Genomic DNA, 25,009 nt, shown 5'->3' on the forward strand with positions numbered 1-25,009 from the left:
TCCTAAAACGTAAACGCGCGCTGTTATTTGGTGTTGGCCCCTCGGACTGGCGCGGCGGCTGCTGCCGGCGCTGGGGACACACGAGACGGGGGGGGGGGGGGGGGGGGGGGGGGGGGCGGGCCCCCACCTACAAACGGCCATGAAAAAGCCCCCGAACCAAAACAACGGCGGGGCCACTCGCTGCAGCGGGGGCCCGGCGAGACGCTGCCGGTGGCGGAGCCCCCCTGGGCCGCCGGACCGGAAGCGAGCGCGGGGGTGGTGGTGGTGGTGCTGCGGGGGGCGGGCGCATGCGCAGGAGGTGTTGCCCGGCCGCGCCCCGCCCCCGCCGCGGTGGGGGTCTGGCGCGCTCGCTGCCCGCGGCGCGAGGCCGGGCCCTGGCAGCGCCGTGGGGCGGGGGGGGGCGGGGGGGTGGTGGTGCGGCGCGAGTGGAGAGGGCAGGGGGCGGAGAGGGGTGGGGGTGTGTGTGAGGAAGAGGGACGGACGGACGGATGGGGTGAGAGGATGTGAAGATGGCGGAGCTGCAGATGCTGCTGGAGGAGGAGATCCCGGGGGGTCGCCGGGCCCTGTTCGACAGCTACACCAACCTGGAGCGGGTGGCCGAGTACTGCGAGACCAACTACATCCAGGTGCGGCGGGCGGGGCCGGGCGCGCGCAGCCTAACGGCCGCTGTCCCCGCCTAACGGCCGCCGGCCCCGGCCCCGGCGGCGGGCGTGGGGCAGCCCGGGCCGTGCAGGGTCCTGCCCTTCCCCTCCCGGCACCGGGCCCGGGGTCGGCGGGCGCCCTCGGCTCGGGTGAGGGGAGCAGCGGGGTCGTGCCGCCCGCGTCCCCTCGGCGCTGGGAGGGTGACGGGCGGGTGGCACCGGCTGCTGCAGCCTGAGGAGGAGGAAAGCTGGTTCACCTCCAGCATGAACTACCCCGGCGTGACGAGGCGTTTAAATATGTAATTGATTTCTAAATTACATTCCTTCCACTTTGTGTGTTGAATATTTATTTCGGATTGTGTCTCTGTCGCTCCTTCTCATTCGCATCCCACCTTCCACTCTCTTTTGCTGGTAGTGGGTAACCTGGTTCCTTTAAATATAGTATTTGTGTTTATTAATTTAGAGCACAGTGGCATATGTTTTAATTGGGATATGCCTCTTGGTTTATATTTCCCTTCCCAGGCAGGGCTGCGGTATTTGATCGGAAGGACAGCTACCAAGTGGTAGGTGCAGGATGAAAGCGTGATGTAGTAGAGATGATACAGAATTAGGGAGAAAGAGATCAAGCACAAGTTGCTACTGCAGCATGTGATTTTTGTGGTGACCACTCTGAAGCCACGGTGGTGTTAGGACTTTGGTTTTTTCCTGTTTTTCTCTTCTTATTAGGAAGAGAAGCAACCTATTGTTAGTTTACTTTGATAGTGATTGTAGGGCCAAATGAAAGAGTTCTTAGAGGAAGGGTCTGAGTGTGTAGAAAAGAAAGGAGGGAGACATGGGTCTGCGGTGGCAATGGTGAGAGAGGTACAAGGGATCCCAGTTTTCTTTTTGCTTTCAGTCCCCTAAGTGGAGAGTGCTTGTGTGTTTCCAGAGGGCAAGTAGGGATGAGATCTATGGTGAGATGACTGTCAGTGAAAATGGGAGAGGACATTTAGTCGGTGACAGAGAGTGCTTAAAATGTCTTGTAAAAAAAGCTCTAAGTGTTTCTTTTGAATTGTTGAATGACCAACTGTCATTTAGAGAAGGCTTTGCATATTTTGGGTTATTTACAAAACACATCGATTACAGTGAAATTGTATAGATTATTTTTATTATGCAGTAACTTTTCCTGTGTTGAATTAGTGTGACTGATGTTCTTTAAGAGGAATATATTGAAATATTTCCTTACAGTCATAACCTGGCATACACGTATTTAAATTTATGAGTTTTTGAAAACTGGGAAACTGATTTTTCTGGAATAGGGGAGAGGAGTCTTGGAAGGCAGAGCTGGATAGGAAGAAGTGGATGTAGGTTGTGTTGTTTTTTTTTTTTTTTTTTTTTTTTTGTTCTTTCTCTGACCTTTTTCTGTGTTCTTTGTATAAACCAAAGTTTATGAAGTCTGTATTGAACAGCTCCACTTTCATTATTTTATTAAAAACTACAGAGGAGAACTCCATGCTGTTTTGTACAAATAGAGAATGAAAAAAGATGGTTATTGGCCCAGACAGCATACAGTCCGTAAGGACTGCCTAAGATAAGGGGAGATGGATACAGACAGATGGTGAGTGAAGGAAAAGAATGAGGCACTCTTGGTCAGCCTGATGGATTCTGGCCACTACACAGCAGTACCCCAACTGTAGGCGATTTATCCGTTCACTGTGACAACAGAGAGTTTTAAGGGGGAGCTGAGAATGGAAAAATGAAATGGTCTTGTGTGTGTTGACTGTGAGGTACAGTACAGGTCAGAGCATGAACATGTTTAAATTTTAAACAAGTGGGGAATGGAGGGCGTCAGCCAGGTGATAGGCTCCAACTTTTGGAATTGGCTGAGAGACTGTAGAGTGGAATTATTGTAGAGAAGAGGTCCAGCATGAGGGAGGTCCAGCATGAGGGGATTCTGCATTTAGTGATCCGAGCGTCCTGTAACAAATAGGTCAGCAGACCCACCCCACCTTCACAGGGCCAGAGCTACATAAACTCCTGCACAGGATCTGTATACAAATTTGATTATTTTTCTCTGCAAATGGATGTAACTATTGGTTAGTTGGATACTGGTGATTTTTATTATAATGGTAATTATTATTCCAAAGCTATTATGTCCAGTTAAGTCTAAATTATGTTCAAAATAGTTATCTTGGATTTTGTGATAAAGATGGACTTGTGATTGGTCGGAAGCATGTGGAAGATTAATTGTCCAGAAAGTCACATAGTGAAGATGGAATAATTCTACTGTAATCCTTTAGTGTTTCATTGTTGACAGAAGGTTTTGCTGTGGGTATTCCTGAGATCTCTTAGAGGAGGCTCAGAACGTGACTGAGATCTGAACTTGGTCTGCAGGATGGTAGGCAGTGTGGTGGTGGGGCATTGAAGACATTACATTGGCCTTTATTTGTCAGTAGACAAGCCACTTCCTTTTTGTGCCAGTTGGTGCTTTGAGGTTTTATTGTCAAGTACAGAAATTGTTGCAAAAGTCAGTGGAGGCATAAGTCAGTTTAATAGAGAATTTGAAGTTCAGTGCTAAGGTGAATGTTTTGTTTTTTTTTTTCCTTCCCCTAGCTAGCAACATCATAGCAGCTTCAAAATAATCTCTTACATGTGAAAATTGCTAGTTCATAGTAATAGAGTTGTGGTGGTTGCAACTCATTTGACTTCTTATCAAATGAAGAATCCTTTCTTTAAAATTTTGGCACTGTTTATCCAAATTATGATTGATAATTTGACTTAGTGAGCTCAATTACTTTTGTAACAGGGAATGTGACATAAATTGTTATCCTTTCCTTGAGTCTGTGATACAGTAGTGTATCAGAGCACATTAGCTTAAAATTTTGTGGAAAATGATAGGAAATGCAGCAAATACGTAATAAATGGGCCTGCAGCATTGAAAGACAAAAGGCTGCTGTCTGGGCAAAAAAAGGTTTTTCATTAATTTTTCTCCACCAGTGGTTTCTTTTTAAATTTTCCCACTGGGTAAGTTGGTCTCGCAGCCCTCCAGTCAGTCATCTAGTAAGGTGATGTATTTTTCAAGAGACACTACTCTGTTAAATAGGAAAATAAATGGAGAGAAGACAAACTTACAGTGATAATCTTAACTTGCATACTACAGCAATTAGTTTAATGAATTTTCTGTGATTATGATTCTACAGTAATAATAATAATAATTGAGTTTTAAGCATAAATGTGTAAATTGCTCACTTTAATCTGCTTGTGGTACTACAGAAATCAACTTGCCGAAAAGGTCTTGTTCTTCTAATAACTTGGAAATATCATACAGTTATTTCTATGTCATACTACTTAAGGAGAAGGGGAAGATATGCATTTTTATTTAGTAAGATGTTTTTGTGGTATCTGACATGATGTCAATCATAGGTTAAATTTTATACTGTCCAATGCTTTATGTACTAGTACTGTGCCCTCTGCTACCATGTTCAGTCTCAATCTAAACTGTGCAACAGAGTAATTCCATAAAATTTGATTGTGAGGTACTTGATATTACAAAAAAACGATATTTGCAGTCTGCATTGATTTATCTGTGTCTGTGCTGTGTTTACAAAGTTTTCATATTCCTGCATTATTTTTGAATACTTTCAGGAGTATCCTAAAGAAAATTTCTACTTATGATGGTGTAAGTAACAAGATCAAGCAATTATGTGATTTGCGCATATAAATTCCAACGCTATCTTGGTCTGTCCAGTTTCTCTGAGCTTGTCCTGTATAAGTCTATTCTGGAATAATCTTTTGTTTGCTTCTCATGATCATCGCTCTTTTTAAAAAATCAGCTTTTCATTTTGTGCAGTGCACAGAGCTTTCTAGAGTAACTGAACGTTTGCGTCTGTTAACTCTTTATTGAAAGTGTCAGAAAAAATTGCCAGATGGAGGCATTTCAGCCAGTAAGTATCTAGCAGGAACAGATTTGGGGTGGGGGAAAGTCCCACTACTAAAGTTAACATGCAGATTTAAGTGAAAAGCCAAGCCTCTCTGCCCTGCTCAGCTTTCAGCAGCAGTGTAGGATTTCTGTGTGCTGTGTTGTCCAGACTCTCCTAAAAGGCTCTGCATTTCTTAGTTTTTCAAGATTATTATGCTTTGCTTGTCAGCTCTAGAGACTGAAGAGTGAGTTTCTGGTTTTCCTCTCTTCATAGTCTTCAGGTTGCCATGACTGTATTGAATTTTATATACAGAAACAGCCTTCTGGTGTTTGTGAGGGGATGGATGGGAAGGGGATTTTTATTCCTGTTCTTAATATTCTATGCTTCTGTTTATTAAAGTACTACTTCCAGCTCCTGCAGATAGCTTTATTTAAGTAGACATATAAAGGTGAAAACTACTTGTTTCTCAGTAATTTTACTACAGTCCATAGATTGATGAGTTTCATAGTTGTTTTCCACATACCTTTTAATTCTACTTTGACCTTCTAAGCAAAACCAAGTCGTCGTAGATTTCAAAGCATCTTCCAGTAGACTGAACAAGAGAATAAGGGGTCTGTTAGCATACTAGTTTTAAAGTACAGAAATGGCGGTCCTTTACAAATAGTAGCATAATGGTTACAGCCTTAGTGTAATGTAAAATTTCTGTGGAGTTGCTTGTAATGACTGGTACCAGTATCTAACCTGTGTAAATATATAGGGAATTGGAGGTATTATGACTTATAAATAAGTTCAAGAAAGATCTCCATTCGCTTTACTGAAGATGTGTTTCACCTTGACAAAGGAAACTGAGTTAGGTTTGTAAAATTTATTTAGCCATCAGAAATGTATCAGAGTAAGAAAGAGAAAGGTTGAAAACAGCATTAATTTTTTTCTTTTTTTTTTTTTGTAATCCAGCTTTGGTGAAGAGGTGATTAAGCTTAGCGTTGATGGAATGCTTGTTCTGAAGGCATGAAAGTGGATATTGATTAATCTAGTGAATATTCGTCCAGAACTTTAGGAAGATGCTGACATGTTGAAATGCTTTAAAAATACTAGGAAACTAGTAAAACAGTGATAATGGATACATGGACAATATGCTATAGTATACTACTCCTAAGTGCAGTGAATAAATACATAGGTCTGTCTGGCCCACCAGGCCAGGGTAGGACTTCATAAAAACTGTAGTAGTATGTTGTGGTGGGCTAACCTTAATGGTCAGCCAGGTGCCCATCAAGCTGCTTTCTCCCTCTCTGTCCTCAGCTGAAGAACAGGAGAAAGTAAGAAAAAAAAAGCTCAAGAGTTGAGATATGGAGAGGGAGATCGCTCACCAATTACCATCATGGGCAAAACAGACTTGACTTGGGGAATGTTAATTTAATTTATTGCCAATTAGAAATAAAGTAGGATAGTGAGAAACAAAGCCAAAACTAAAACCACCTTCCCACCACCCCTCTGTTCTTCCCAGGTCAACTTCACTCTTTCATTCCAAAATCTTCTACCTCCTCCTGGGTGGTGCAGGGGGTGGGGGATGGGGGGTTGCAGTCACTTTGCTTTTGCTGCTTCTTCCTCCTCACTCTTCCCCTGCTCTAGTGTGGGGTCCCTCCCACGGGATACAGTTGTTCGCAAAGTGCTCCAACACGGCTCCTTCCCACAGACTGCACGCAGTTCTTCAAGAGCTGTTCCAGAGTGAGCCCTTCCCAGTGGGGTACAGTTCTGCAGGAGCAGATGGCTTCAACTGGGGGTCTTCTGTGGGCCATGGCTCCTGCTGGAAAACCTGCTCCTGCACGGAGTCCTCTCCATAGGCCACAGCTCCTGCCAGGAGCCTGATACTGGTGTGGGATCCTTTCCACAGGCTGCATTCCATGCCAGGAGCCTGTGCCAAGGTGGACTCTCTATAGGCTGCAGCTTCTTTTGAAGCATATCCACCTGTTGCAGCATGGGGTCCTCCACGAGCTGCAGGTGGGTATCTGTTCCACAGTGATTCTCCACGAGCTGCAGGTGTGTATCTGTTCCACTGTGATTCTCCACAGGCTGCAGGTGGGTATCTGTTCCACAGTGATTCTCCACGAGCTACAGGTGGGTATCTGTTCCACAGTGATTCTCCACGAGCTGCAGGTGGGTATCTGTTCCACAGTGATTCTCCACGAGCTGCAGGTGGGTATCTGTTCCACAGTGATTCTCCACGAGCTGCAGGTGGGTATCTGTTCCACAGTGATTCTCCACGAGCTGCAGGTGGGTATCTGTTCCACAGTGATTCTCCACGAGCTGCAGGTGGGTATCTGTTCCACAGTGATTCTCCACGAGCTGCAGGTGGGTATCTGTTCCACAGTGATTCTCCACGAGCTGCAGGTGGGTATCTGTTCCACAGTGATTCTCCACGAGCTGCAGGTGGGTATCTGTTCCACAGTGATTCTCCACGAGCTGCAGGTGGGTATCTGTTCCACAGTGATTCTCCACGAGCTGCAGGTGGGTATCTGTTCCACAGTGATTCTCCACGAGCTGCAGGTGGGTATCTGTTCCACAGTGATTCTCCACGAGCTGCAGGTGGGTATCTGTTCCACAGTGATTCTCTATGGGCTGCAGGGACACAGTCTGCCTCAGTCTGCATCTCTATGGGTTGCAGGGGAATCTCAGTTCCACTGCCTGGAAACACCTTATTCCCTCTTTCTCTGACTTTGGTGTCTGCAGGGTTGTTTCTCTCACAGTTTTCTCACTCTTCTCTCTCACAGCTGCTTCACAGTGCTTTTTACCCTTTCTTAAATATGTTAGCACAGAGGCACCACCAGCATTGCTGACTGTCTCGGCTTTGGCCAGTGGCAGGTGTGTTTTGGAGATGTCTTAGAATTGGCTCTGTCTGACGGGGGGACAGCTCCTGATCTCTTCTCACAGAGGCCACCCTTGCAGCCACCCAACTACTAAAACCTTGCCATGTAAACCTGATACATATGCCTGAGGGGATATTACTTCAGTACACTCCATTTGCACTAACCTTTACTTGTCTTTGTCATTATCACTAAATCCCAATAATTAAGGTGAGACTAAGCTTAGCGATTAATAAGACTGTGTGCAACCACTGTTCTTTTGATTTCAAGAAGTGATGCTTTCTGCAAATTTGAAGTAGCTGGCTAAGTAAGTGAAAGTCTTGCTCCTTTCTTCATTGTCTCCCCTCTGGTGCTCTCATGTTCAGCCTGCAAGTGGTTTCACAATCCTCTTTTGTCCATCTTCCCTTATGGTGGAAGGCAGAAGTGACTGAATGGTGGACTCTGGTGCTACTAGAGAAGGCACCAGTAATAACACTAATGATCTTTTTGGGTTCTTTACTTTTTATTTTCCTCCTTCCCTTTTACTTACTGTATTCTTTAAGGACCTCATAATTTAAGGAAAGGTTGGCAGATACTGTTGCTTGAAGGAGAGCGTTAGATATCCTCCTTGCATTATCAGGATATATAAAAAGAAAAATCCTCTAGAGTGTCACCAAATGCTTTCAATATTTATGACAAAATTAGAAAAAGGTACTTAAAAATATGTTGTTTATGTATCTTTGATTCTAATTTTATGAAATAAAATTCCATGGTAGTAGTTCAGTCACAATATATGCCCGTCTGAGTTGTAACTATATTCAGTGGTTGTACAAATTGCTATTGCATCTTTCTATACTCATGGTTTACAATGAGCTTGTTGTTAGGTTGGTAAGTTTAGTGAGGATAATCCAGGCATAGGACCATCTTGACTGTTTCCTTTTAAGTGAGTCAATGTGGTATTTATCACTCAACCAATCTACTTTTCCTTTTCATTAACCCTGCTATGTTTTGCCAGGAGATCTAGTTTAATGTATTTAATAGTGTTACAAGTTCAACCTGGAGTTCAGGAGGAGTAGAATTGATTCTCTGAGTGGATGTGGAAATTGCATGAGCCATTTTATTAGTTGTAGTGGGAGTTGCTGGTGCTAATACTGTATGTACAGGTGTGAAAATAAAATTTGTACATATGCAAGTTGCTAATATAAAGTAAGTGTTTTAACCCTAAATGTTAGATACAAGTGACATTCTAGTTGTTCCCTCCTATAGTTAATTTTCAGATTGTGGTTACTGAATAATATTGATCAAGAATCATAATTCAGAGTAGCAAGCTTCTGCACCCTACAGTTAATAAGCTCTCTAAAATGTATTGTCTGTTGTTCGTGTTTTACTTGTGTTAGCAGTCATTAATCTTTGTGGCTTAGTGCTGCAGGTTTTGAGGCAGGAAGTGGTACACCACCGTGGTACACCATGTAAGACAAGAGCTTCTCCAGTCAGTGCTGGAAGCAACTGAAATCTTACTCTGTGTTCAACAGAATATTTTATTGAAGTAAACACTGATTTAAGTAACATGTTTTTTAGCAAATTTTCAGTAGACTCTGTCTAGAGTCTGCTGGCCCATTTTTCTTGGATTTTGTTTTCAAATATTACGTTTTCACACTTGCACGTGAAATTAACGTCTTGCTTAGTAATCTAAGATCTATGAATTTTGTTGGATACTTGTACCTGGAACTTCAGTCATTGTGCTACTCATACTGTATGAAGCAAAACTGCGTGTCAGTAGATGAAGCACATAATCACAGCACACTGAATTTAGGTGCATTTCTTCTTTTCAGGGTTCTTGCATGTTAGGTTGGCAATTTTTTCTTGAAGTGAATGAACTAATATGTTCTTGCAAATGAGTTGTGCCTATTTCAGTGAGAAAACTTAATTTTATGGTTCCCAGGTGCAATGAACAAGGTGCTCTGTTAAATATATAGTGATAAGCTCTGAACTATGGACTCTGTACATGCTATTCACTTTTTCTGTATCTTATTTCGTAGTAGATGTCATTGTAATGTCTATTCTCAGTGGTCATTCAATTTGAAATGTAAGTGCTTGTTTTATTTTACTGTATTGAAGTTGTTTTATGTTCAATGAATTGCAGGGTGAGAAACAAATATTACTTGGTTTGGCCAAAGCTAGTTTTGTGCTGAACTCATAAATATATTATTTTTTCTTAAAGTTGAAAACTCTTCTAGGTAAATGCGAATCTTTTTATTAGGGTATTTCATACCTTTGTTGTGAATATTCTGCTTCAATATATATGAACTCTGTCAAAATTATTGGGAAGAACTCTGGGGTCTTTTATCAATTTTTGACCTGAGTGCTATTTTGTCAAAGTTAATTTATACTATTGATCATATCAGGTTTTTAAAACTATACTCTAAGAAGAGCAGATCATGGCTATTAAATTGCTATTTCAGCTGATATTATTAACAGATTTTAAGGAAGCCTGAGATGCTTTTGTTTTGAGGATGCTTATTTCAACCTCCATGTCATCATTATCAAAATGATTTTAATTATTTTCAAATTTAAAATTTATATTTATATGAACAAATAGATGAAGAACTGTTTCCTATATTGTGAACTACAGTTCTTTTATGTTTATATGACTATTTGTTATATTGTGAATTCTGTTGGAAATCAATGATAAAACAAGCTGATGATCCTGATTTTTGATGTTTTATGGGCAAATTATTGGGAGGTTAAATGTAGTTAGAAAGCAGATCTTAATTTCTGTTATTCTTTTTGGTGAATCTTTTTGGTAAAGGATTAGGATAAGCCTTGCAAGAATTTCTGTGAGGATTTGTTTTTTAGTGTTAATATAAATAGGTTCACTGTGTTCAAGGAAGAAGGTGTTTTAAATTTGGATTTTAGAGTTCAAGGAAATATTTCTATTGTATCTATGTAGAATAAAAATTAGGAACTTTTGCTTTTGAGTGTCTTATGAGAGGAAGGTTTGAAAAATATATTGACTTGCTTAGGGTTAAATACAAAGTTTCACTGATGGAATTGAGGGTTTCCGAAGACTCTCCCAGTCTTTCCAGCAATGGAGTGCAGACAGCAATTTTTTCTTTGTCCAGTGCATTACCAGTGGGGTGGCTCTGGCAGTGACTCTAGATTTTGTGCTGGGTGCAGGAATACTAAGAGGCATTCATACTGAGATTTATGAAGGCCTGACCTGACAGGCTTGTCCAGTGTTTTGAATGGGCTGCCTGCTGGACCATCCTGAAAAAGACTAGTTTTTGTAGATTTGAAACCTCACATTTAAAATTGCTAAGTGCATAGATTATTTTTGTTAACCACCTAGAAACCTTTGGAATATAAGGTGGCTAGAAATTAAAGCAGTGCCTGTCAAAAGCTGCAAGTAATAGGTTTTACTGCTGTTCAGAGGCAAGATTGGTGAGCTGATCTAACATTTTTCTGCTTCTAGTTCTAGCTGTATCTTTGTTCTGGGTCTAGTCCTTATCTGATCATTTGTGAGCCCGTTCATTAGCTAAACCAACACAAAACTAACTAGGACAAGAAAAGCATTGTTGCTTTGCTCAGTGATGGTGGGAGTGTGAAAGAGGGAGGAGGAGTGAACAAAATGGGGAAGGAGAGGGACCATCCCTGCTAAGGGCAGTGAGCTGTTAGATTGACTATTCTAAGGCAAGAGAGAAGTTCTTCAAGATATCAGGCATCAAACTTGGTTATTTCAAGCTTTTGCACAGGAGTAGTGCTGCTTTTTGGGTATGAAGGCTAGTAATGAAAATATCAGGTGGTGTTTCTGGTCCCCTCCGGTCCCCCAGTGCAAATTGTGAGCAGTAGGGGCTGACTACTTGTTAAACATGAAAGGGTCATGACACATAACCTTTAGGTAATATGTGACTTTTGAAAGCAGAAATAGTGCTTGTCTCTCTGTATTGTCTGTCTCATAGGACAAAGTTTGTTCTTGGTACTGCTGTTATTAGCAGACAAGGATATATAAACTTAGCTGAAAAAGTATTTATGAGTCTGATCTCTTTTCAGAGAGAATTTTAGTCTGTTTAACAAACAAAATATACAAAGCCGTTTATTAGTGAGTAGTCCATTACAAATTCAAAGCATGCTAATTTGTCATGATTTGCTTTAATAATAAAGTACCGTGTTTACTGACTGTACAGTGCAAATTCTCAAAATCATTTTGAAGTGTGTCTTTTTAAACTGTAAGTCTGAGAGGAGTTGGATCTTGCGAAGTTTGTATTTCACTCAATTTTTTTTAACTAGGTGTCAAGTTTGTGAGTTGGCATGAGAAGTGGAGCTTGTTTATAGCATTATATGTGAGGCAGAAGGTTTGCTGCAGAGCACAAAAGTTTGTTGTCTACCTACTTCTTTATTGGGTAAAAAACACAGGTCCACTGCAACTTGTGGGGAATGTAAAGATGTTAAATATTTCAAACTAAATGTCTGTCTTGAAACAGTTAACATATAATTATCTGCCCAGAGGGTGTTTGTGGTGGGACAAGCACAAAATATTTAGCCAAAAGGGGAAGAAGCCTCTTATACAATAGAATACTGAAGATATCATGCCATTGTGGGAAGTTTACAGTAATTTTCACTATTTATAAATATATCTAAAGAGAGAAATAGTAAAAACAAAGGCCAACCTGTTATCCCCCATGCTGCTAACAGCAGAATGAGAGGCTGAGGTGGTTGAGAGACGTCAGAGATTGAAAAAACAACAAAAAAAAAAAGAGTATGAATTGGGTACACTGGTTTTCCACTATGCTACTTAACATAATCTGCGGAATTACTGCTATGAGTTAAGGCTCAGTATTTAATGGTATTCTAAAAAAGGCTAGACATTTTAAATAAATGAGAATATAAGCAGTTTTATCTTTTTCTTTTGTATGTTTTTGCCTTGTGTTTGTTCTGAATTTGTCCATGATGGAGTTTTGTGCCCATTATATGAAGCATTTTGCATTGTCCACTGTAATCCATTTCACTGGATTATTGGAGATACTGCTTCTATTTAATATTATATTTTCTGTATCCTGAATACTGTATATCCTGTATCCTTTGAATTGCTTGCTGCACAAATTGGTGTTGGTTTGGCCTTCCAAGGAGAGGGAATTAACATGTCAAGTTGCTTACGTCAAGTACGTTCTAGATAAATTTCAGTTGTGGGAAAGAGGACTCAAAATTTTTATATGGTGGAGTTTATATGTGAGTACTGAAATGGTGCTAGTGAAATTAATTGGCTTTTCCCACCATGGATAATAATTAGAGGACTAGGAATGAATGGAGTTGGAGAGAAGCATAAAGCTGTGACATTACGTGTATGTGTTATTTATGATAAATCAGTGTACAGTGTTTTCTGATGTACGTCTCAGTTTTCTCACTTTATTCAGCTGTTGGTGATCTCAGAAATTATCTTGCAAGATCTAGGCAATGATGCCCCTGGAGTGACTTTGTCTCGAAAGGGGCAGAATGATTGAGCATGTTGAAGCTCCAAGGAGCAAACTCGGGATGGAGTAGTGTGTAGTCAGCCTGAACTATTGAGGACTTTGTTTTCTTTTTTTGTCAGTTTATCAATGCATTGACATAAGAGCAGTCCTTTCCTAAAAGAAAAAAAAAAGTTATTTGTGACTCACGTGCAGCTGTATAAGTCAATCAGTTTGGATAACCGAAGGTAAAAAGATATCTGTAGAATCTGAATCTGTTATAGTTTTCTGGTGATGATAATAGTTAATTTAAACCATCTCCAAATTGAGGACACTTCTATAACCACTTGATGGGATGCATTAATAGAACTACTGTAAGTCACTACCATGTTGTGATGTGCTTAAAATTTAAATTTTAGATTTTTAAAAATACACATGCAATATTTACATTTATTTTAATCAATAATTTTATATATAATACAATAGAGTGAATCCAGTTTTGATGACTGGAGCAAGAAGGAAGGATAGAAGTCTAATTTTTGTTTTTCTTATTGGTATACATAAGTCTGTAATAACATACACCAAATACAGAGATCTTTGAAAACAAAAATTTTCACTATAGTGAGCCTGTTGTAAACATTTGTAGAATATCAAGGCTATTCATTTAAGTAAGATTTATAAATTGTATGTATTATGCAAGACCAGATCTTATGACTCATCTCACTTGATCAACAGATGGTTAATTAATGCAGAGATATAAGTTATTTAGCCATTTATACATATATAAAAAAAGAAATCTTTAATGAAATTAATAAATGGGGAATACAGTGCCAATAGTGAACTTGTCCTCTGGAAAGGCTGTGCTTAAAAGTACTATAAAGAGAAGGGGATTTTGCCTTTACTTATTTTCTTATGATGAACAAAGGTTAGTATTTTCCTTGTGTTTTACCTTCCATGAAATTTTCTTACCTTTTTTCAGTTGTATCTGTTTTTTTAAGGATCCAGAGCAGAATGGGAGATTTCTTTGCTCCTTCTGAAGGTTCAAAGTATTGTATTTTACTGAATTTAGCTTATTTTATAAGCAGCATGCTCATCTTTTTAATATTCAGTATATATAAGCACGAATCAGATTTTGTGTGTGGCATATCTTAAAAATGAAAAGTACACCTAAGGAAATGATTTCTTTTCAGTTTTAAATTAATTATACAAAATTAAAAAACAAAACAAAAAACAACAAAAACCCCCAAACAAATAAACAAAAAACCCAAACCAACCCAAACTCTAAAACTGATCAGGATTTTCTTTCATTTTCTGTGCCATCCTTAAGGCTGAATAATGATACTGGCAGCAGTAAGAGTTTCTGTGAACCTGTCCTTTTACATAGGCAGTGTGTGATGTGTTTTATCATTTGTGGAAGAACGGTGTTCTGGAGATGAAGCACCAATTTTAGATCTGAAATTCAGTTTGGGGGTCTACTGCAGAAATACTATATGGGTATGACTTCAATTCTCCATCTGATAAAGAGGACCAAAAATGCCTTTTTTTTTTTTTTTTTTTTGAGAGAAATTATAGTCTTCCTGTGGTATTTTTTGAAGTTATTTGACCTTAGTTTTCAGGCCTTTTGGCATTACCCCGTGGTAAATGCTATATTCAATGAAACCTCCAAGGCATCTCTGAAAGGCCAAAATTCTGAAAATTGTTGTTCAGGTTCTGTTGGAGAAGGACATGCTAAACTGTGGAGATTGAAATGAGAGGATTATTAATTTTTATTTTCGTTTTGTATGTATTGTTCTAGTTTGCCTAACTGCATTTTTTTTTTTTTAATGGCTAAACAAATAGATGTCATTCTTTTTATTACATGCCTCTGCACAAAGCCAAATCACAACTTGAGGAGTCAGCTTCTACCTAATTCTTTCGGTTTTAAGTATCACAGCTCTTATGTGATGGTTTTCATCTCTAGATCTCATACTTTACAAATCAGGTTAAGTACTGCTTTTGTTTACAAACAATGTGGAAGGAGCTTTTTTTTCAAAGACATTTTGGTCTGGATTTCATAGGAACTTCAAGCTGTGTTTGAACACAGTGCTTGAAGAATTGTTCACATGTGTTTCTTCTGCTGAATGTGAAGGGGAAAAAGGATGGTATTACCATCGTTTTAGGGACAAACTGTTGAATAAGATGACACGAAGGTGGTGAGTATTACAAAAAAGCCAATTGCTTGTGTCTAGGACAGTGCAGGATTAGAGGTTGTTCAGCTGGCAGGGCATTCTGCAAAACGGAGAGAATTTCTTGGCTAAAAAACAACTTGAAAATTCCTGCTTTCTCTGTGCCTCTGTCTTAAAGCCTCTCTACCATTCACACTGTAAAACTCCTTTCCAGGACAGTTTTATTTATTGCCATAGCTAGGTAGAGAGGTGATATTACTTAAACATGTCTTATAAAATGAAAAGGTCATTTGTGCAGTACTTTAATTCATCAGGGCATAGAGAAAAGCCCTTTTTTTCCTAATGGTAGTAGAACTTGCTGAATATATAGTTGTAATAATCTGTTAGGACAATTTGAAAATTAGTGAATTCACATTAAAAAAAATATGAAAGAATGCAAGGGAAGGGAAACTTCTGTGACATAGAACAGGCATTCAGCATTTGAAGTGTTCTTTTGTTATTGCATTTCTCTAATATTTCAATTCTTGTGACAACGAAGAGCTCAGAATTGTCAGAACAAGAATGTTGTTGAAATTGGGTAAGTGAAGTTTGAGACTCTGTGTTATGGTGAATGTAAATGCAAAGGTGGGGATTCTTCATATCCTGTAATGCAACACAGAACTGCTGTGAGAGGAATCTTGCGTTCTTTTACAACTTTTCAGTGTCATTTAAAGAAATGAAAGATTATAGGATAAAAATATTAACTTCAGTTTAATGCTGTTACGGTGTCTAAGCACAATAGTGAGTAGTTATTACGCTACAATATAAGGCTTAAAGGTATGCTTGTAAGTTGCAGGCATGATGCTGGTGCAGTTTGAGTAGGCAGGCTTCAAGACTGCATGTAATACTTTGATCCTTAGAGATGTATTCTATGGCTGAGAGCTTTTGCCATTCTGAGAGTTACCAGAATGCATAAAACTATCTGGTATTGCTGCTATAGTTGGATATGATGAAATTTGCCCTATATGGGGAACAGCATAATAATTCTGAAATGTGGGATTAAAGTTATTCTTTTACTGAAATATTCATGACCTAATTTAAATTGTATAGCAGGAAGGAAGTGTTTTCCCTATTTGAGACAACCGTAGTCTGTATATGACTTTTCTTTGAAAGCTGTGTGTAAAACTTGACTTTTAAGACTATTGCATCTGAAAGAGTTCATTAGTAGGAATTTTCTTCATTGAGGATAGTAATGGATTGATTTACTTTATGAAAGTTCTGAGTTTGTTTTATTGGGCTACTCTGGATGTGGCTGTTGTAGGGGAAAAATAGCAGTATGTTTTTAGCTTCTGCCAAGTTGTCTGTGACAGTGGCTTTTCTGTCCAGTATCAATTCTTCCTGCTCTGTAAATATTGATTGGAGGAAAAAAAAAATTGTTCCATAGCTTTAAAAAAACATGTCCTGGTTGATACAGGAATGACTAAGGGATAATTATACAGGTAGGTAGAACAGCACCAGTACGTGCTGAAATATGTATCTGAACAAATCTAGAAGAGCCCGGTGGAAATCTGTCTCACATTAGATAAACAGAGAAAAGAAAAAAGATGAGTATGTTTTTGGGAAATGATGTTAAAATAGTCTCTGCAAGTGCTCTTGTGGTAAAAAAATGTTCTTTAGTGAAAGCTGAGGTCTGGAACATCATTAATACGTGTGCAAAGACAGGCAGCGACTAATTCTCAGGCATTGCAGATGCTCTATACTGCTTTCAGAGGCCTTCTCTGATTCATTCATCTGTCCTTTTCTGAAGTGCCATTTCAGCTTTAGTGTTAACCAGCTTTTTTGGGACAGACTTGGTAGAACCTCTTGTGCCATTGTATGTGCTGCTTATCTTTTGTTTTATAATTGCTGTCAAGTTTACAGAGCTCTATCTTGCGTTGGATGCCAAATAACTTCATTGTCTGATTCTTTGCAAGCTATGCTGATAGAACTATGTCCTTGGCTGCTGCCTCTACAAGGTCCTGCACAGAGATTTGCTTCTGGATGTTGACGGGGATATTGCTGAAGTTGTGTTTTTCCAAGAGCCTTAGCATGTAATTTTATGTGGCATTCACACAAGTTATAGTTAAGTGCTGTCTTTGACTGACGTTTAAATGTTAGAACAAAGGAACTTTAAACTTTTTAGAAATAGAAACCCTTGTTGGGCATTGCTGTCATTCTCATGAGGTCAGTCATGTTCTTTTATGTTCATTAACCTCCTATGCTCTTGATTCAAATAAGGTATTTGGTACATAATCTACTTTATTCGAGTGAATGAGTGAAAAGAAGCCTGTAGCATTCACAGAGCATCTGCTGAGGTGTCCAGTTCCATTATTTTGGCTATCAGGCAATGCAAATGCTTTACTTTGACAGCAGTCTTAAACATTCACAATCTGAAATCCTTGATACTGTTCTGAGGGTGTTTTCAGAAAAATACAGTTTCTTCAGGCTCCTCCAGACTTGGTGTTCTGAACCATGGTTCTTTGTAGCTAAGCAAGAAGACCCTTACTGCTAGTAGATCATATGTTTCAAGTTCTGTCTTTTCTTTAGTAGACAGAGAACTCTTCATATTGCTAGAGAGAAATCCTGAAATGCCTCTGTGGCCTGCAAGACAATCATAGTGTTTTCCAGTCTGGGGAATGTCAGAACTATTGTATGTGGAGAAAAATTTTTCCCTGGTTGGATTTGTTTATCAAGCATACTGTTTTTTTTTATCTGTGTGATACTTGTTAATCCTTAAAACAATTTATTAACTTGCAGAAAGAAGTAGAATTTTAATAGTGTGGAAATGACTGCATTACAGTTGCAGTGTAGTTAATATGGGAGATTAAATGCACATCTTTTTATGCATGTAAACTGTCCTTATATTGCTTCAAAATATTGAGTTACTGCTTGCATGGAACAGTCTCTTTCTGGGCAAGAAGCACTGTAATTAGTGTGGAAGTAGGTCATGCTTAGGAAAACGTGTGTGTAAAATACAGACCTCACTGGAAACAATTACAGAAAACTTGATGCTGTGGTGTTAAGTTATATGCTGCCGGTTGAATATAGCAACTTTGCTTGCTGTTCTTGAGCTACATAGCAATTGAGTTAAGGTTTGCTTCTAATTTTGAAGTAAATGGACCAAAACTGCTGATTAAACTGGGAAAAAGAGAATAGCTACTAATTACAGTGCCTGCAGAAAACATTTTTTTCCCGCTTATTTTCTAAGATTCTTAAATTGTATCAGCATAGCATAGTTTCAGTCTAGTTAAAATGAAAAGCCTCCTGCAACCTTCTGTGGTTTTATGTGTAGACAACTGTATTACAAACATGAACAAAATTGATAAACTTCTGAAAAAAACATTATTTTGAGCAGCCTACCCTTGGGAATTAGGCTGGGACTCCTTTCCTGATGACATGACTTTTATATTTCTAAAATGTTCACTACTTACTCCAGGAGTGCAGAACAGAGATCTAGAATCTTGCTAACAGTCTCTGCATAAGAGGCTGGGATCCCACTCTCACTCTGCTAATACTGTGTTTTGTCCAGTGCTATGGTAATAGAAGCAAAATGTTGTAAGAACATTCTTTGCCTGAAAAGTGAGCAGATACAGCTTTCAGGGCACATAGGGATCAAATCTATTGAATTAGAACGCACTGGTTTTGCTTAGCAGTTTTCAGAGTGAACTACTAACCCTCCTTTGCTTCTTTTTGTTGATCATGATAGTTGGTTTAGTTAGTCTTCATACTTGGTTCAGTTATGGCTGGGTATCATTGAGCATTACCACCACCTTCAGCAAATGGGTAGTATGACAGAGGTCAGCTTTCAGCAGGCTGAACATTGGTATCAAGAACAAATTAACCTTGTCGTCTCCTTGCTTCTGCTCACTTTCTGGCAAGTTCTTCCGATGAGGGCAAGGAAAAAGGCCTGTGAGTTGTGTGGGCTGTTGTGATTTTTCAGTGTCGGACAAGAGTGTATTTGTGTCTGGTCATGTAACAGGGTGCAAACGTGCATTTTGGGTGCTAGGACTCTGGCATGTATCATGGTGTTGCACTGCAGGAGCCAGAGGCTTTGGCCTTTAGATGGTTCTACAGTTGGCAAGGAAGGATGTCTTGTTTGTTTAAAAGAAAAAAAAATAATCAGGAGAGATTGGGGAACCTTTCATGGAGATATGCTGGAAGATCTCTTCTGACATTTTAGTTTTATGCTTTAGAGCTGATCAACTGCTACTGCAGCTCTCCCCGGCTCTGCTAATTTGGGTGTAAATCTCTAGGTTTTGGAATTCTAGATTGCTGCCAATGGTTCTTTTGCCTCTTACAGGAGTATTGTATGTTGCAACTGTTGTGTGAAGGTTTATTATTTTGATCTCTGCTTCTTTTTATATGAAATAAAATATGTTTTTTTTGTTCTGTCAGATTGTGGGCATATATCTGAAGGCTGTTTGTTCCTTTTAGTGTGTCCAAATAGGCAGCAACTTTAAAAAGTGCCAAGTAAGAATAATTTCAAATTTAGAGTTAACTGATCACTGAAAAGATGTGTAATCCAAGTGTAATTATTTCCTAGAAATGGAAGAGTGAATATGGAAATTCCTACCCCCAGTTAATTTAAGCCATCTCTTCTATCTACTACCTTTGAAATGGCATACTCCTGTTACCTGGTAGCTATGCCTCCTTTTTTCTCTTTTTTTAGCTCTTTTTAGCCATAGTTATCAAAAGTAGTTAATTTTAAATATAGTAAATTCTAGAATGACAAAATGTTGGGGTGTGCTCATGTGAGGAAGAAGAGACAGTGAGTGGCAAGTGAAAGACTTGTATTAGTTGGCTTGACAATGTGGGAAGAGTTCTAAGGGTAACAGGATTGTATTTGTTGTGGACAGGCAGCAAAGGCTTTCCAGCATCTTGTGCTACCTTATTCGTTGGAATGGTACTCTGAAACACAGCTCCATGGCAGCCTGGTGTAGCTGTGGTAACTGATGTGGGTGTCACCTCTGCATTTACCTGCCTCTCCTGGGAGCTGCTGGCTGAATAGGGTGTATATCTTCCCCTTAAACCCAACAGTTACACTCTGACAATTACAAGCTGTCCTGCCATCTAACTGATTACATTAGTACATTAGGCTATCAACTATGATGATGGATGACATGGCTGCGTGTCCTACTTAGCTTTTCTTGCTATGAGACTGTAGTATCTGGCAGTGGACAATTGGGAGCAGAACCTGCTTCTGCTGCCACAGATAACTCTGCTTGTGATTCTAAATTAAAGCTCTTAGTTGGTCTCAGTTGTTGCTATGTAATGAATTGAATTGAGAATTTATAGTGGAATGAAGAAACTGGAGAAGTTGGGAAATAACTCAGATGTTACATAAACCCCAGTGACTGGATAATGTTTTGGGAAGCCAAAATAGATATCCTTTCGTAGAAAAGGTAGATTTTGTCACATTTCTTGAGAGAGAGATAAAATCTGTTCATCTGATAATGCTAAGGAGAAAACAGTTGGTGCAAATGATATTTTTTGTACACTAGAATTACTATATGCTTGTAGTAACTTCTGAAGGCCGCTTTGCATCTGAAAAGTAACTTTTGCAAATGCTACAATGACTTGCTTTATTTTTATCAAGTAGCTGTAAGATCAAATTTGAGTTGAATTGAATTAATCAATGATTTTTACTTGTACACTCAATGAAAATTCCACACACTAAAGCGGCCTGGGTGGATGAAGGCTTGTAGAACAGCAGATACATGAAACAGTAGAGTTAAGCCTGCAGATCTTTGCGGTTTCTGAGGTTCTTCGTTCAGCTCATTTGTATTGACTTGGTCTCTTATGGCCACAAATATGTTGATTTTGTACTGGCACTAAAGCCAAAATTGGCCTTGTATTTGAAACTCTAATAATAATTATGTTGTTGTATGAACTAGAAAATTATCCACTTCTTTCAGCGGTGTTATTGCAGAAGAGCTAATACAGTAAGGTGAAGCCTGCATTGATTAACAGAATGAGCAGTGAGTCTTAAGTGTGCATGGGGAATAGGTTTCTCTCACTGCTGCTTGCTTCTCAAGCAAGAGCTACATCTGATCCTGTAAAGCAGTGATGAATAACTATTAATATAACTACATCGTTAACTACATTTTAGATGTAAACACATTGGGATGCTTTCATGCTCTTCAGTTTCTTGTGATCTGTCATTTTAAACTATATTATTTATGTGTTGAACAAACAACCCTTGTCTGGTAGGTTTATATGAATGCAACATACCTTGTTTTTGTTTTGTGGGTTTTTGTTGTTTTGTTTTTGCATAAACAGGACTCTTTGGCTCTACTTTCAAAGAATAGGAACTTGTCAGTTTTGGTGAGAGCAGGACATGTGCATGTGAAAACTGGTCAGTGCTTATGAAGGTATGGAAATAAATATTAAGTTTGATTCTGGTGAGGGTTAAGGGAAACAGATGACAGATTTGTTGCAAGGATACTGGCACCATGAAAACAGTGGTGTGCAAGTGATTAAATGTCAGGGAAGCTGTGCTTGTCCACAGCTATGGTTTGTTATCTTTTAGGTGCAATAGACAGATATTCTTGTCATGGATTTCAAGCCTGTGAGTTAGTTTTGCCCTCACTGGCAGCCATGAATGCAGTATGTATTTTAAAAAGTTGCTTTTACATTTAGGAGTCTAGGATTTATGTATATTTCTTTGAAAGATAGCTTTCCTAGCTGTTAATCAGACCTGTGTTTTGAGGCTCAGCACAGAAATGAAAGTATGAAATGAACCAACTGCAGTGAAAACAAAAGACTTCAACATAATGTGAATGACCTGATACTGACCTGCACCGGGTTATTGATACTGAGTTTCAGATGGTTTAACAATTAGAAAGTCACACTTACGATCAAGAAATTGTAGTGACATTTAGTGCATCATTACAGTTTTTTAGTAATCTGAAAAACAGCAAGCTGATGTCTCACAAAAGTATGAATATTGAGAGTATATTCCTCAGCTAGCATGCTTGTTATTAGTATGCAGATAAATTAAGATAAATTATCTTAATAATTATTAAAAAATGAAAGAACCTTATTCATATCAGTGGAATATGATGAATGCAATTAAACTTGCATTTGGAAATGGATTTTCTTTTTTAAATATCACATTTATTGCTCGCTCTATGAATGTTGTTTGAATTATAAACTCTAACGATAGTTTTGATGCATTCTTAATTCTAAAACTGGTATCTTCTGTAATGTTTATGTTTGGCCTAAATGCCAAAGTTCCTTATACAGCTTTGTTGATTGCTGTGCTTAGATTACTGCGTGAACTCAGCTCAAAAGGGGATGTGTTTGATTAGATATAAAACATACAGAATTCACAGTACTATGAGAGTAGTCCCAATCCCATTTCTTTTGAATTGTATACGAAGAGTTTACTTCAGTAACTTCACATTTAAAGGTGTTTAAATTTTAAAAGTGCTTTGTGTGAACAGCAAGTTAAATGCTTCCATTTATGTGTTGGGTAGACACTTTGGATGCAATTGTGAAGAAATGTACTTTTGAGTGTGACAGATGTCTATAAGGTGGGATGGTTTAGATGCCTGACTGTAACCTCTGTGCCTGGATGGTCCACTCACAACTCAAGTTTTATTGTAGTGTTGATTCTTGGATTGTGTATTGTCACTTCTGCGAGTAGTTTACGAATAAAAAAGGTGTTATGTCATTAGGAGACTAACATGCTCCATTCTTCACAGGTGGGGCAAGGACTTGTCAAGCAGATTACTTTAATTATAGTTAGCTGTCCAGATAAGATCATGTTAAAATTATTGTGAAGAAAAATACTCTATCTCTAAAGTCTAGAACTACCATTTCTACTAAATTTTATGCCAAATTACCAGTCCCATTAATCTTGTTTCTTCCTCTGTTGAGTGATCTAAGTGTATCTTGGTGCTCGTGTATTCTTTTGAATGCAGAATAATAGAAAGTTGTCAGAGAACTTGTCAGTGGGTTTGTGGAAGGGTATGTGCAAATAAGTGTTTCCCATTTCTGAAATGTTTTTTTATGTTTCTTAACATTTGATTAATTCATAATGTTTAGGGTGTACAGTACATGTAAATGGGCAAGATGACTACTAACTCTCCTGAATTTTAAAATAAATGTGTATACATTTGAGTAGGGTCATGAAGCAAACAATCTAGCCCCCCTCTACCTAAAGTAACAGCAGTAATTATATGAATAAGTAACTCTGTAAAGATGTTTACATGTAGACATGAATACTTTAGAGATTATAGTATTACAATTGACAGAGAACAAAAAACCCTACCCTCAACTACAAGTATTTGGGCTCTGGTTATAATAAAGAACAGGTAGACTGGGTTTCCCTGTGTGTTCAATGTACTAATAAAATACATGGATCCTCCTGCACCTCTAAAAAGGAAATGTTGAGGTTTTCTGGTAGTTCTGTGGCATTTATTTTTTCAGGAGCTCTGAGAGATCTCGCTTCCTTCTGTTCTTACATGTCAGCGATTGCTTCTGCTTTTTCATGCTTGCTTCACCTGCATGTTACAGACCAACTGCTTATGACTTGTATGGTACATGTTTTTCATGCTGGAAATGAGCAGTTCTGTTAGTGAAAAAGTAGTAAGGGATAGTCTCTAGCAAGTAAGTATTTAATGGGGCAGTTTATTAAAACAGAAAGCTATTGTATTTTTCACTGGCAGTTATGTAACTTTCTGGCATAATTTTGGCATAATTATTGGATTAATGATGCTCAGTTTTCTTCTCAATCATTTTTTCTAGCTTACGAAAGGACCTCAGAAAGTGCTTGGATGGGCTAAGCAAATACCATCTGTGCAGTTGAATAAATGTGTGTAAAATATTTAATTATGTATGAGGCTTTCAGTAACTTCAAGGAATTTAGCAACAGTTAAAATGGAAAGGATGATATAAGAGCTCAATCTCCTGTTTTTCACAGAAAAACTGAAGTGTGCTTTGTCAGTATTGCAGTTGGGCACATTTCACACTGAATAATGAAAGCTTGTTGAACTCTGTGGCATGCAGCTTTTGTTCTTCAGGCTTCTTGAAGCTGATGCAACCTCAACAGAAACCTGAGGGGTTTTACTTGGTAGTCTTAAGACAAATGTCTGCTTGGGTTTGTATTAACAGTAAGAAAAAGAAACAACTTACAGTGATTAAATGAAACTAATCGTCTGTCTCATTCTTATAATTTCACCGTTACTTTTTTGTCACATGTATTAAACATGAGTTTTGTTTCACTAAACAGCACTGTTTTGAACAACAGCAAGTGATGCTGTATATGTTGGGGAAGTGATTACTAGATTCTGGACACACCTTTCAGTATAGTTAGTTCCCTGACAAACTATTTAACTTCAGCTTCCACCATGACACCTAAATATTACTGCATAAATGCATTGTATGCTGAAGAGTTGATTTGAATATGAATTGAGATTTTTTCCATTCAGAACTCTTCTTTTTCTAAGAGATTTTTTAGGTTTAGGTTAGTTGTGAGTGATTGTAGATTCGGGATTGAAAAGCTCTTTCTCCTTCCCCCCCCACCCCCCCAGTTCAACACTAAGTATTAATCTTGGAAGACTTTTTTTTTTTGTCATATTGATATTAAAGGCAACAACTTGCGTTAATCTTTTATAGTAAGAAACACAATTTCTGTATCAACTCATAGGACCAGACTTTTTGGCTCATCTAATAGGATTTGTTGTATAAGCTTTATTAGCCCAGCTGAAAACTTTGAACTTCCAAGCTGATGATGACTAATGGTTAAATAATATATATATATTTTTTTTTTTTGGTAGAATTAGAGCAGGAAAGAAACCTAGCTACAATAACCAGCTAAACTGCCAGCAGCTTTCAGTGCTGCTTCTCATGTACTACTTTAAGACCTCTCTTAATTAGCTCTTTCCAATTAATGAGCTGTATTTTTCTTTTTTAACATGTTGCTGTCTTTGAAGTCTTTTGTTTCCTTCTAATTTGGTAGCATTGGTACCATTTGTAGCATTCGGTAGCATTTATTCT

General features: G+C 38.6%; 1 protein-coding gene across 9 annotated transcripts in view; it reads left to right on the plus strand.

Moving 5' to 3' along the window:
- The first annotated feature begins 434 nt into the window (after positions 1-434).
- Positions 435-25,009, plus strand: part of ABI2 (abl interactor 2) — a 71,847-nt gene continuing 47,272 nt past the window's right edge. For 5 of the 9 annotated variants that reach the window (XR_004409680.2, XR_004409681.2, XM_033010871.2 and 2 more), the window contains exon 1: positions 435-626. Coding sequence is in view for 6 of the 9 variants with exons in the window: in XM_033010871.2 (XP_032866762.2) it covers positions 510-626 (117 nt within the window). In the remaining 3 variants the exon portion in view is untranslated. Of the gene's footprint in view, positions 627-673; positions 941-25,009 lie in introns of those variants that run through there. The other 4 variants (XM_033010873.2, XM_033010876.2, XM_033010878.2 and 1 more) reach the window with 2 other exon arrangements.

Source organism: Tyto alba, unplaced genomic scaffold (genome assembly GCF_018691265.1).
Source record: "Tyto alba isolate M040663 unplaced genomic scaffold, T.alba_DEE_v4.0 Super-Scaffold_7, whole genome shotgun sequence".
Classification (NCBI taxonomy): domain Eukaryota; kingdom Metazoa; phylum Chordata; class Aves; order Strigiformes; family Tytonidae; genus Tyto; species Tyto alba.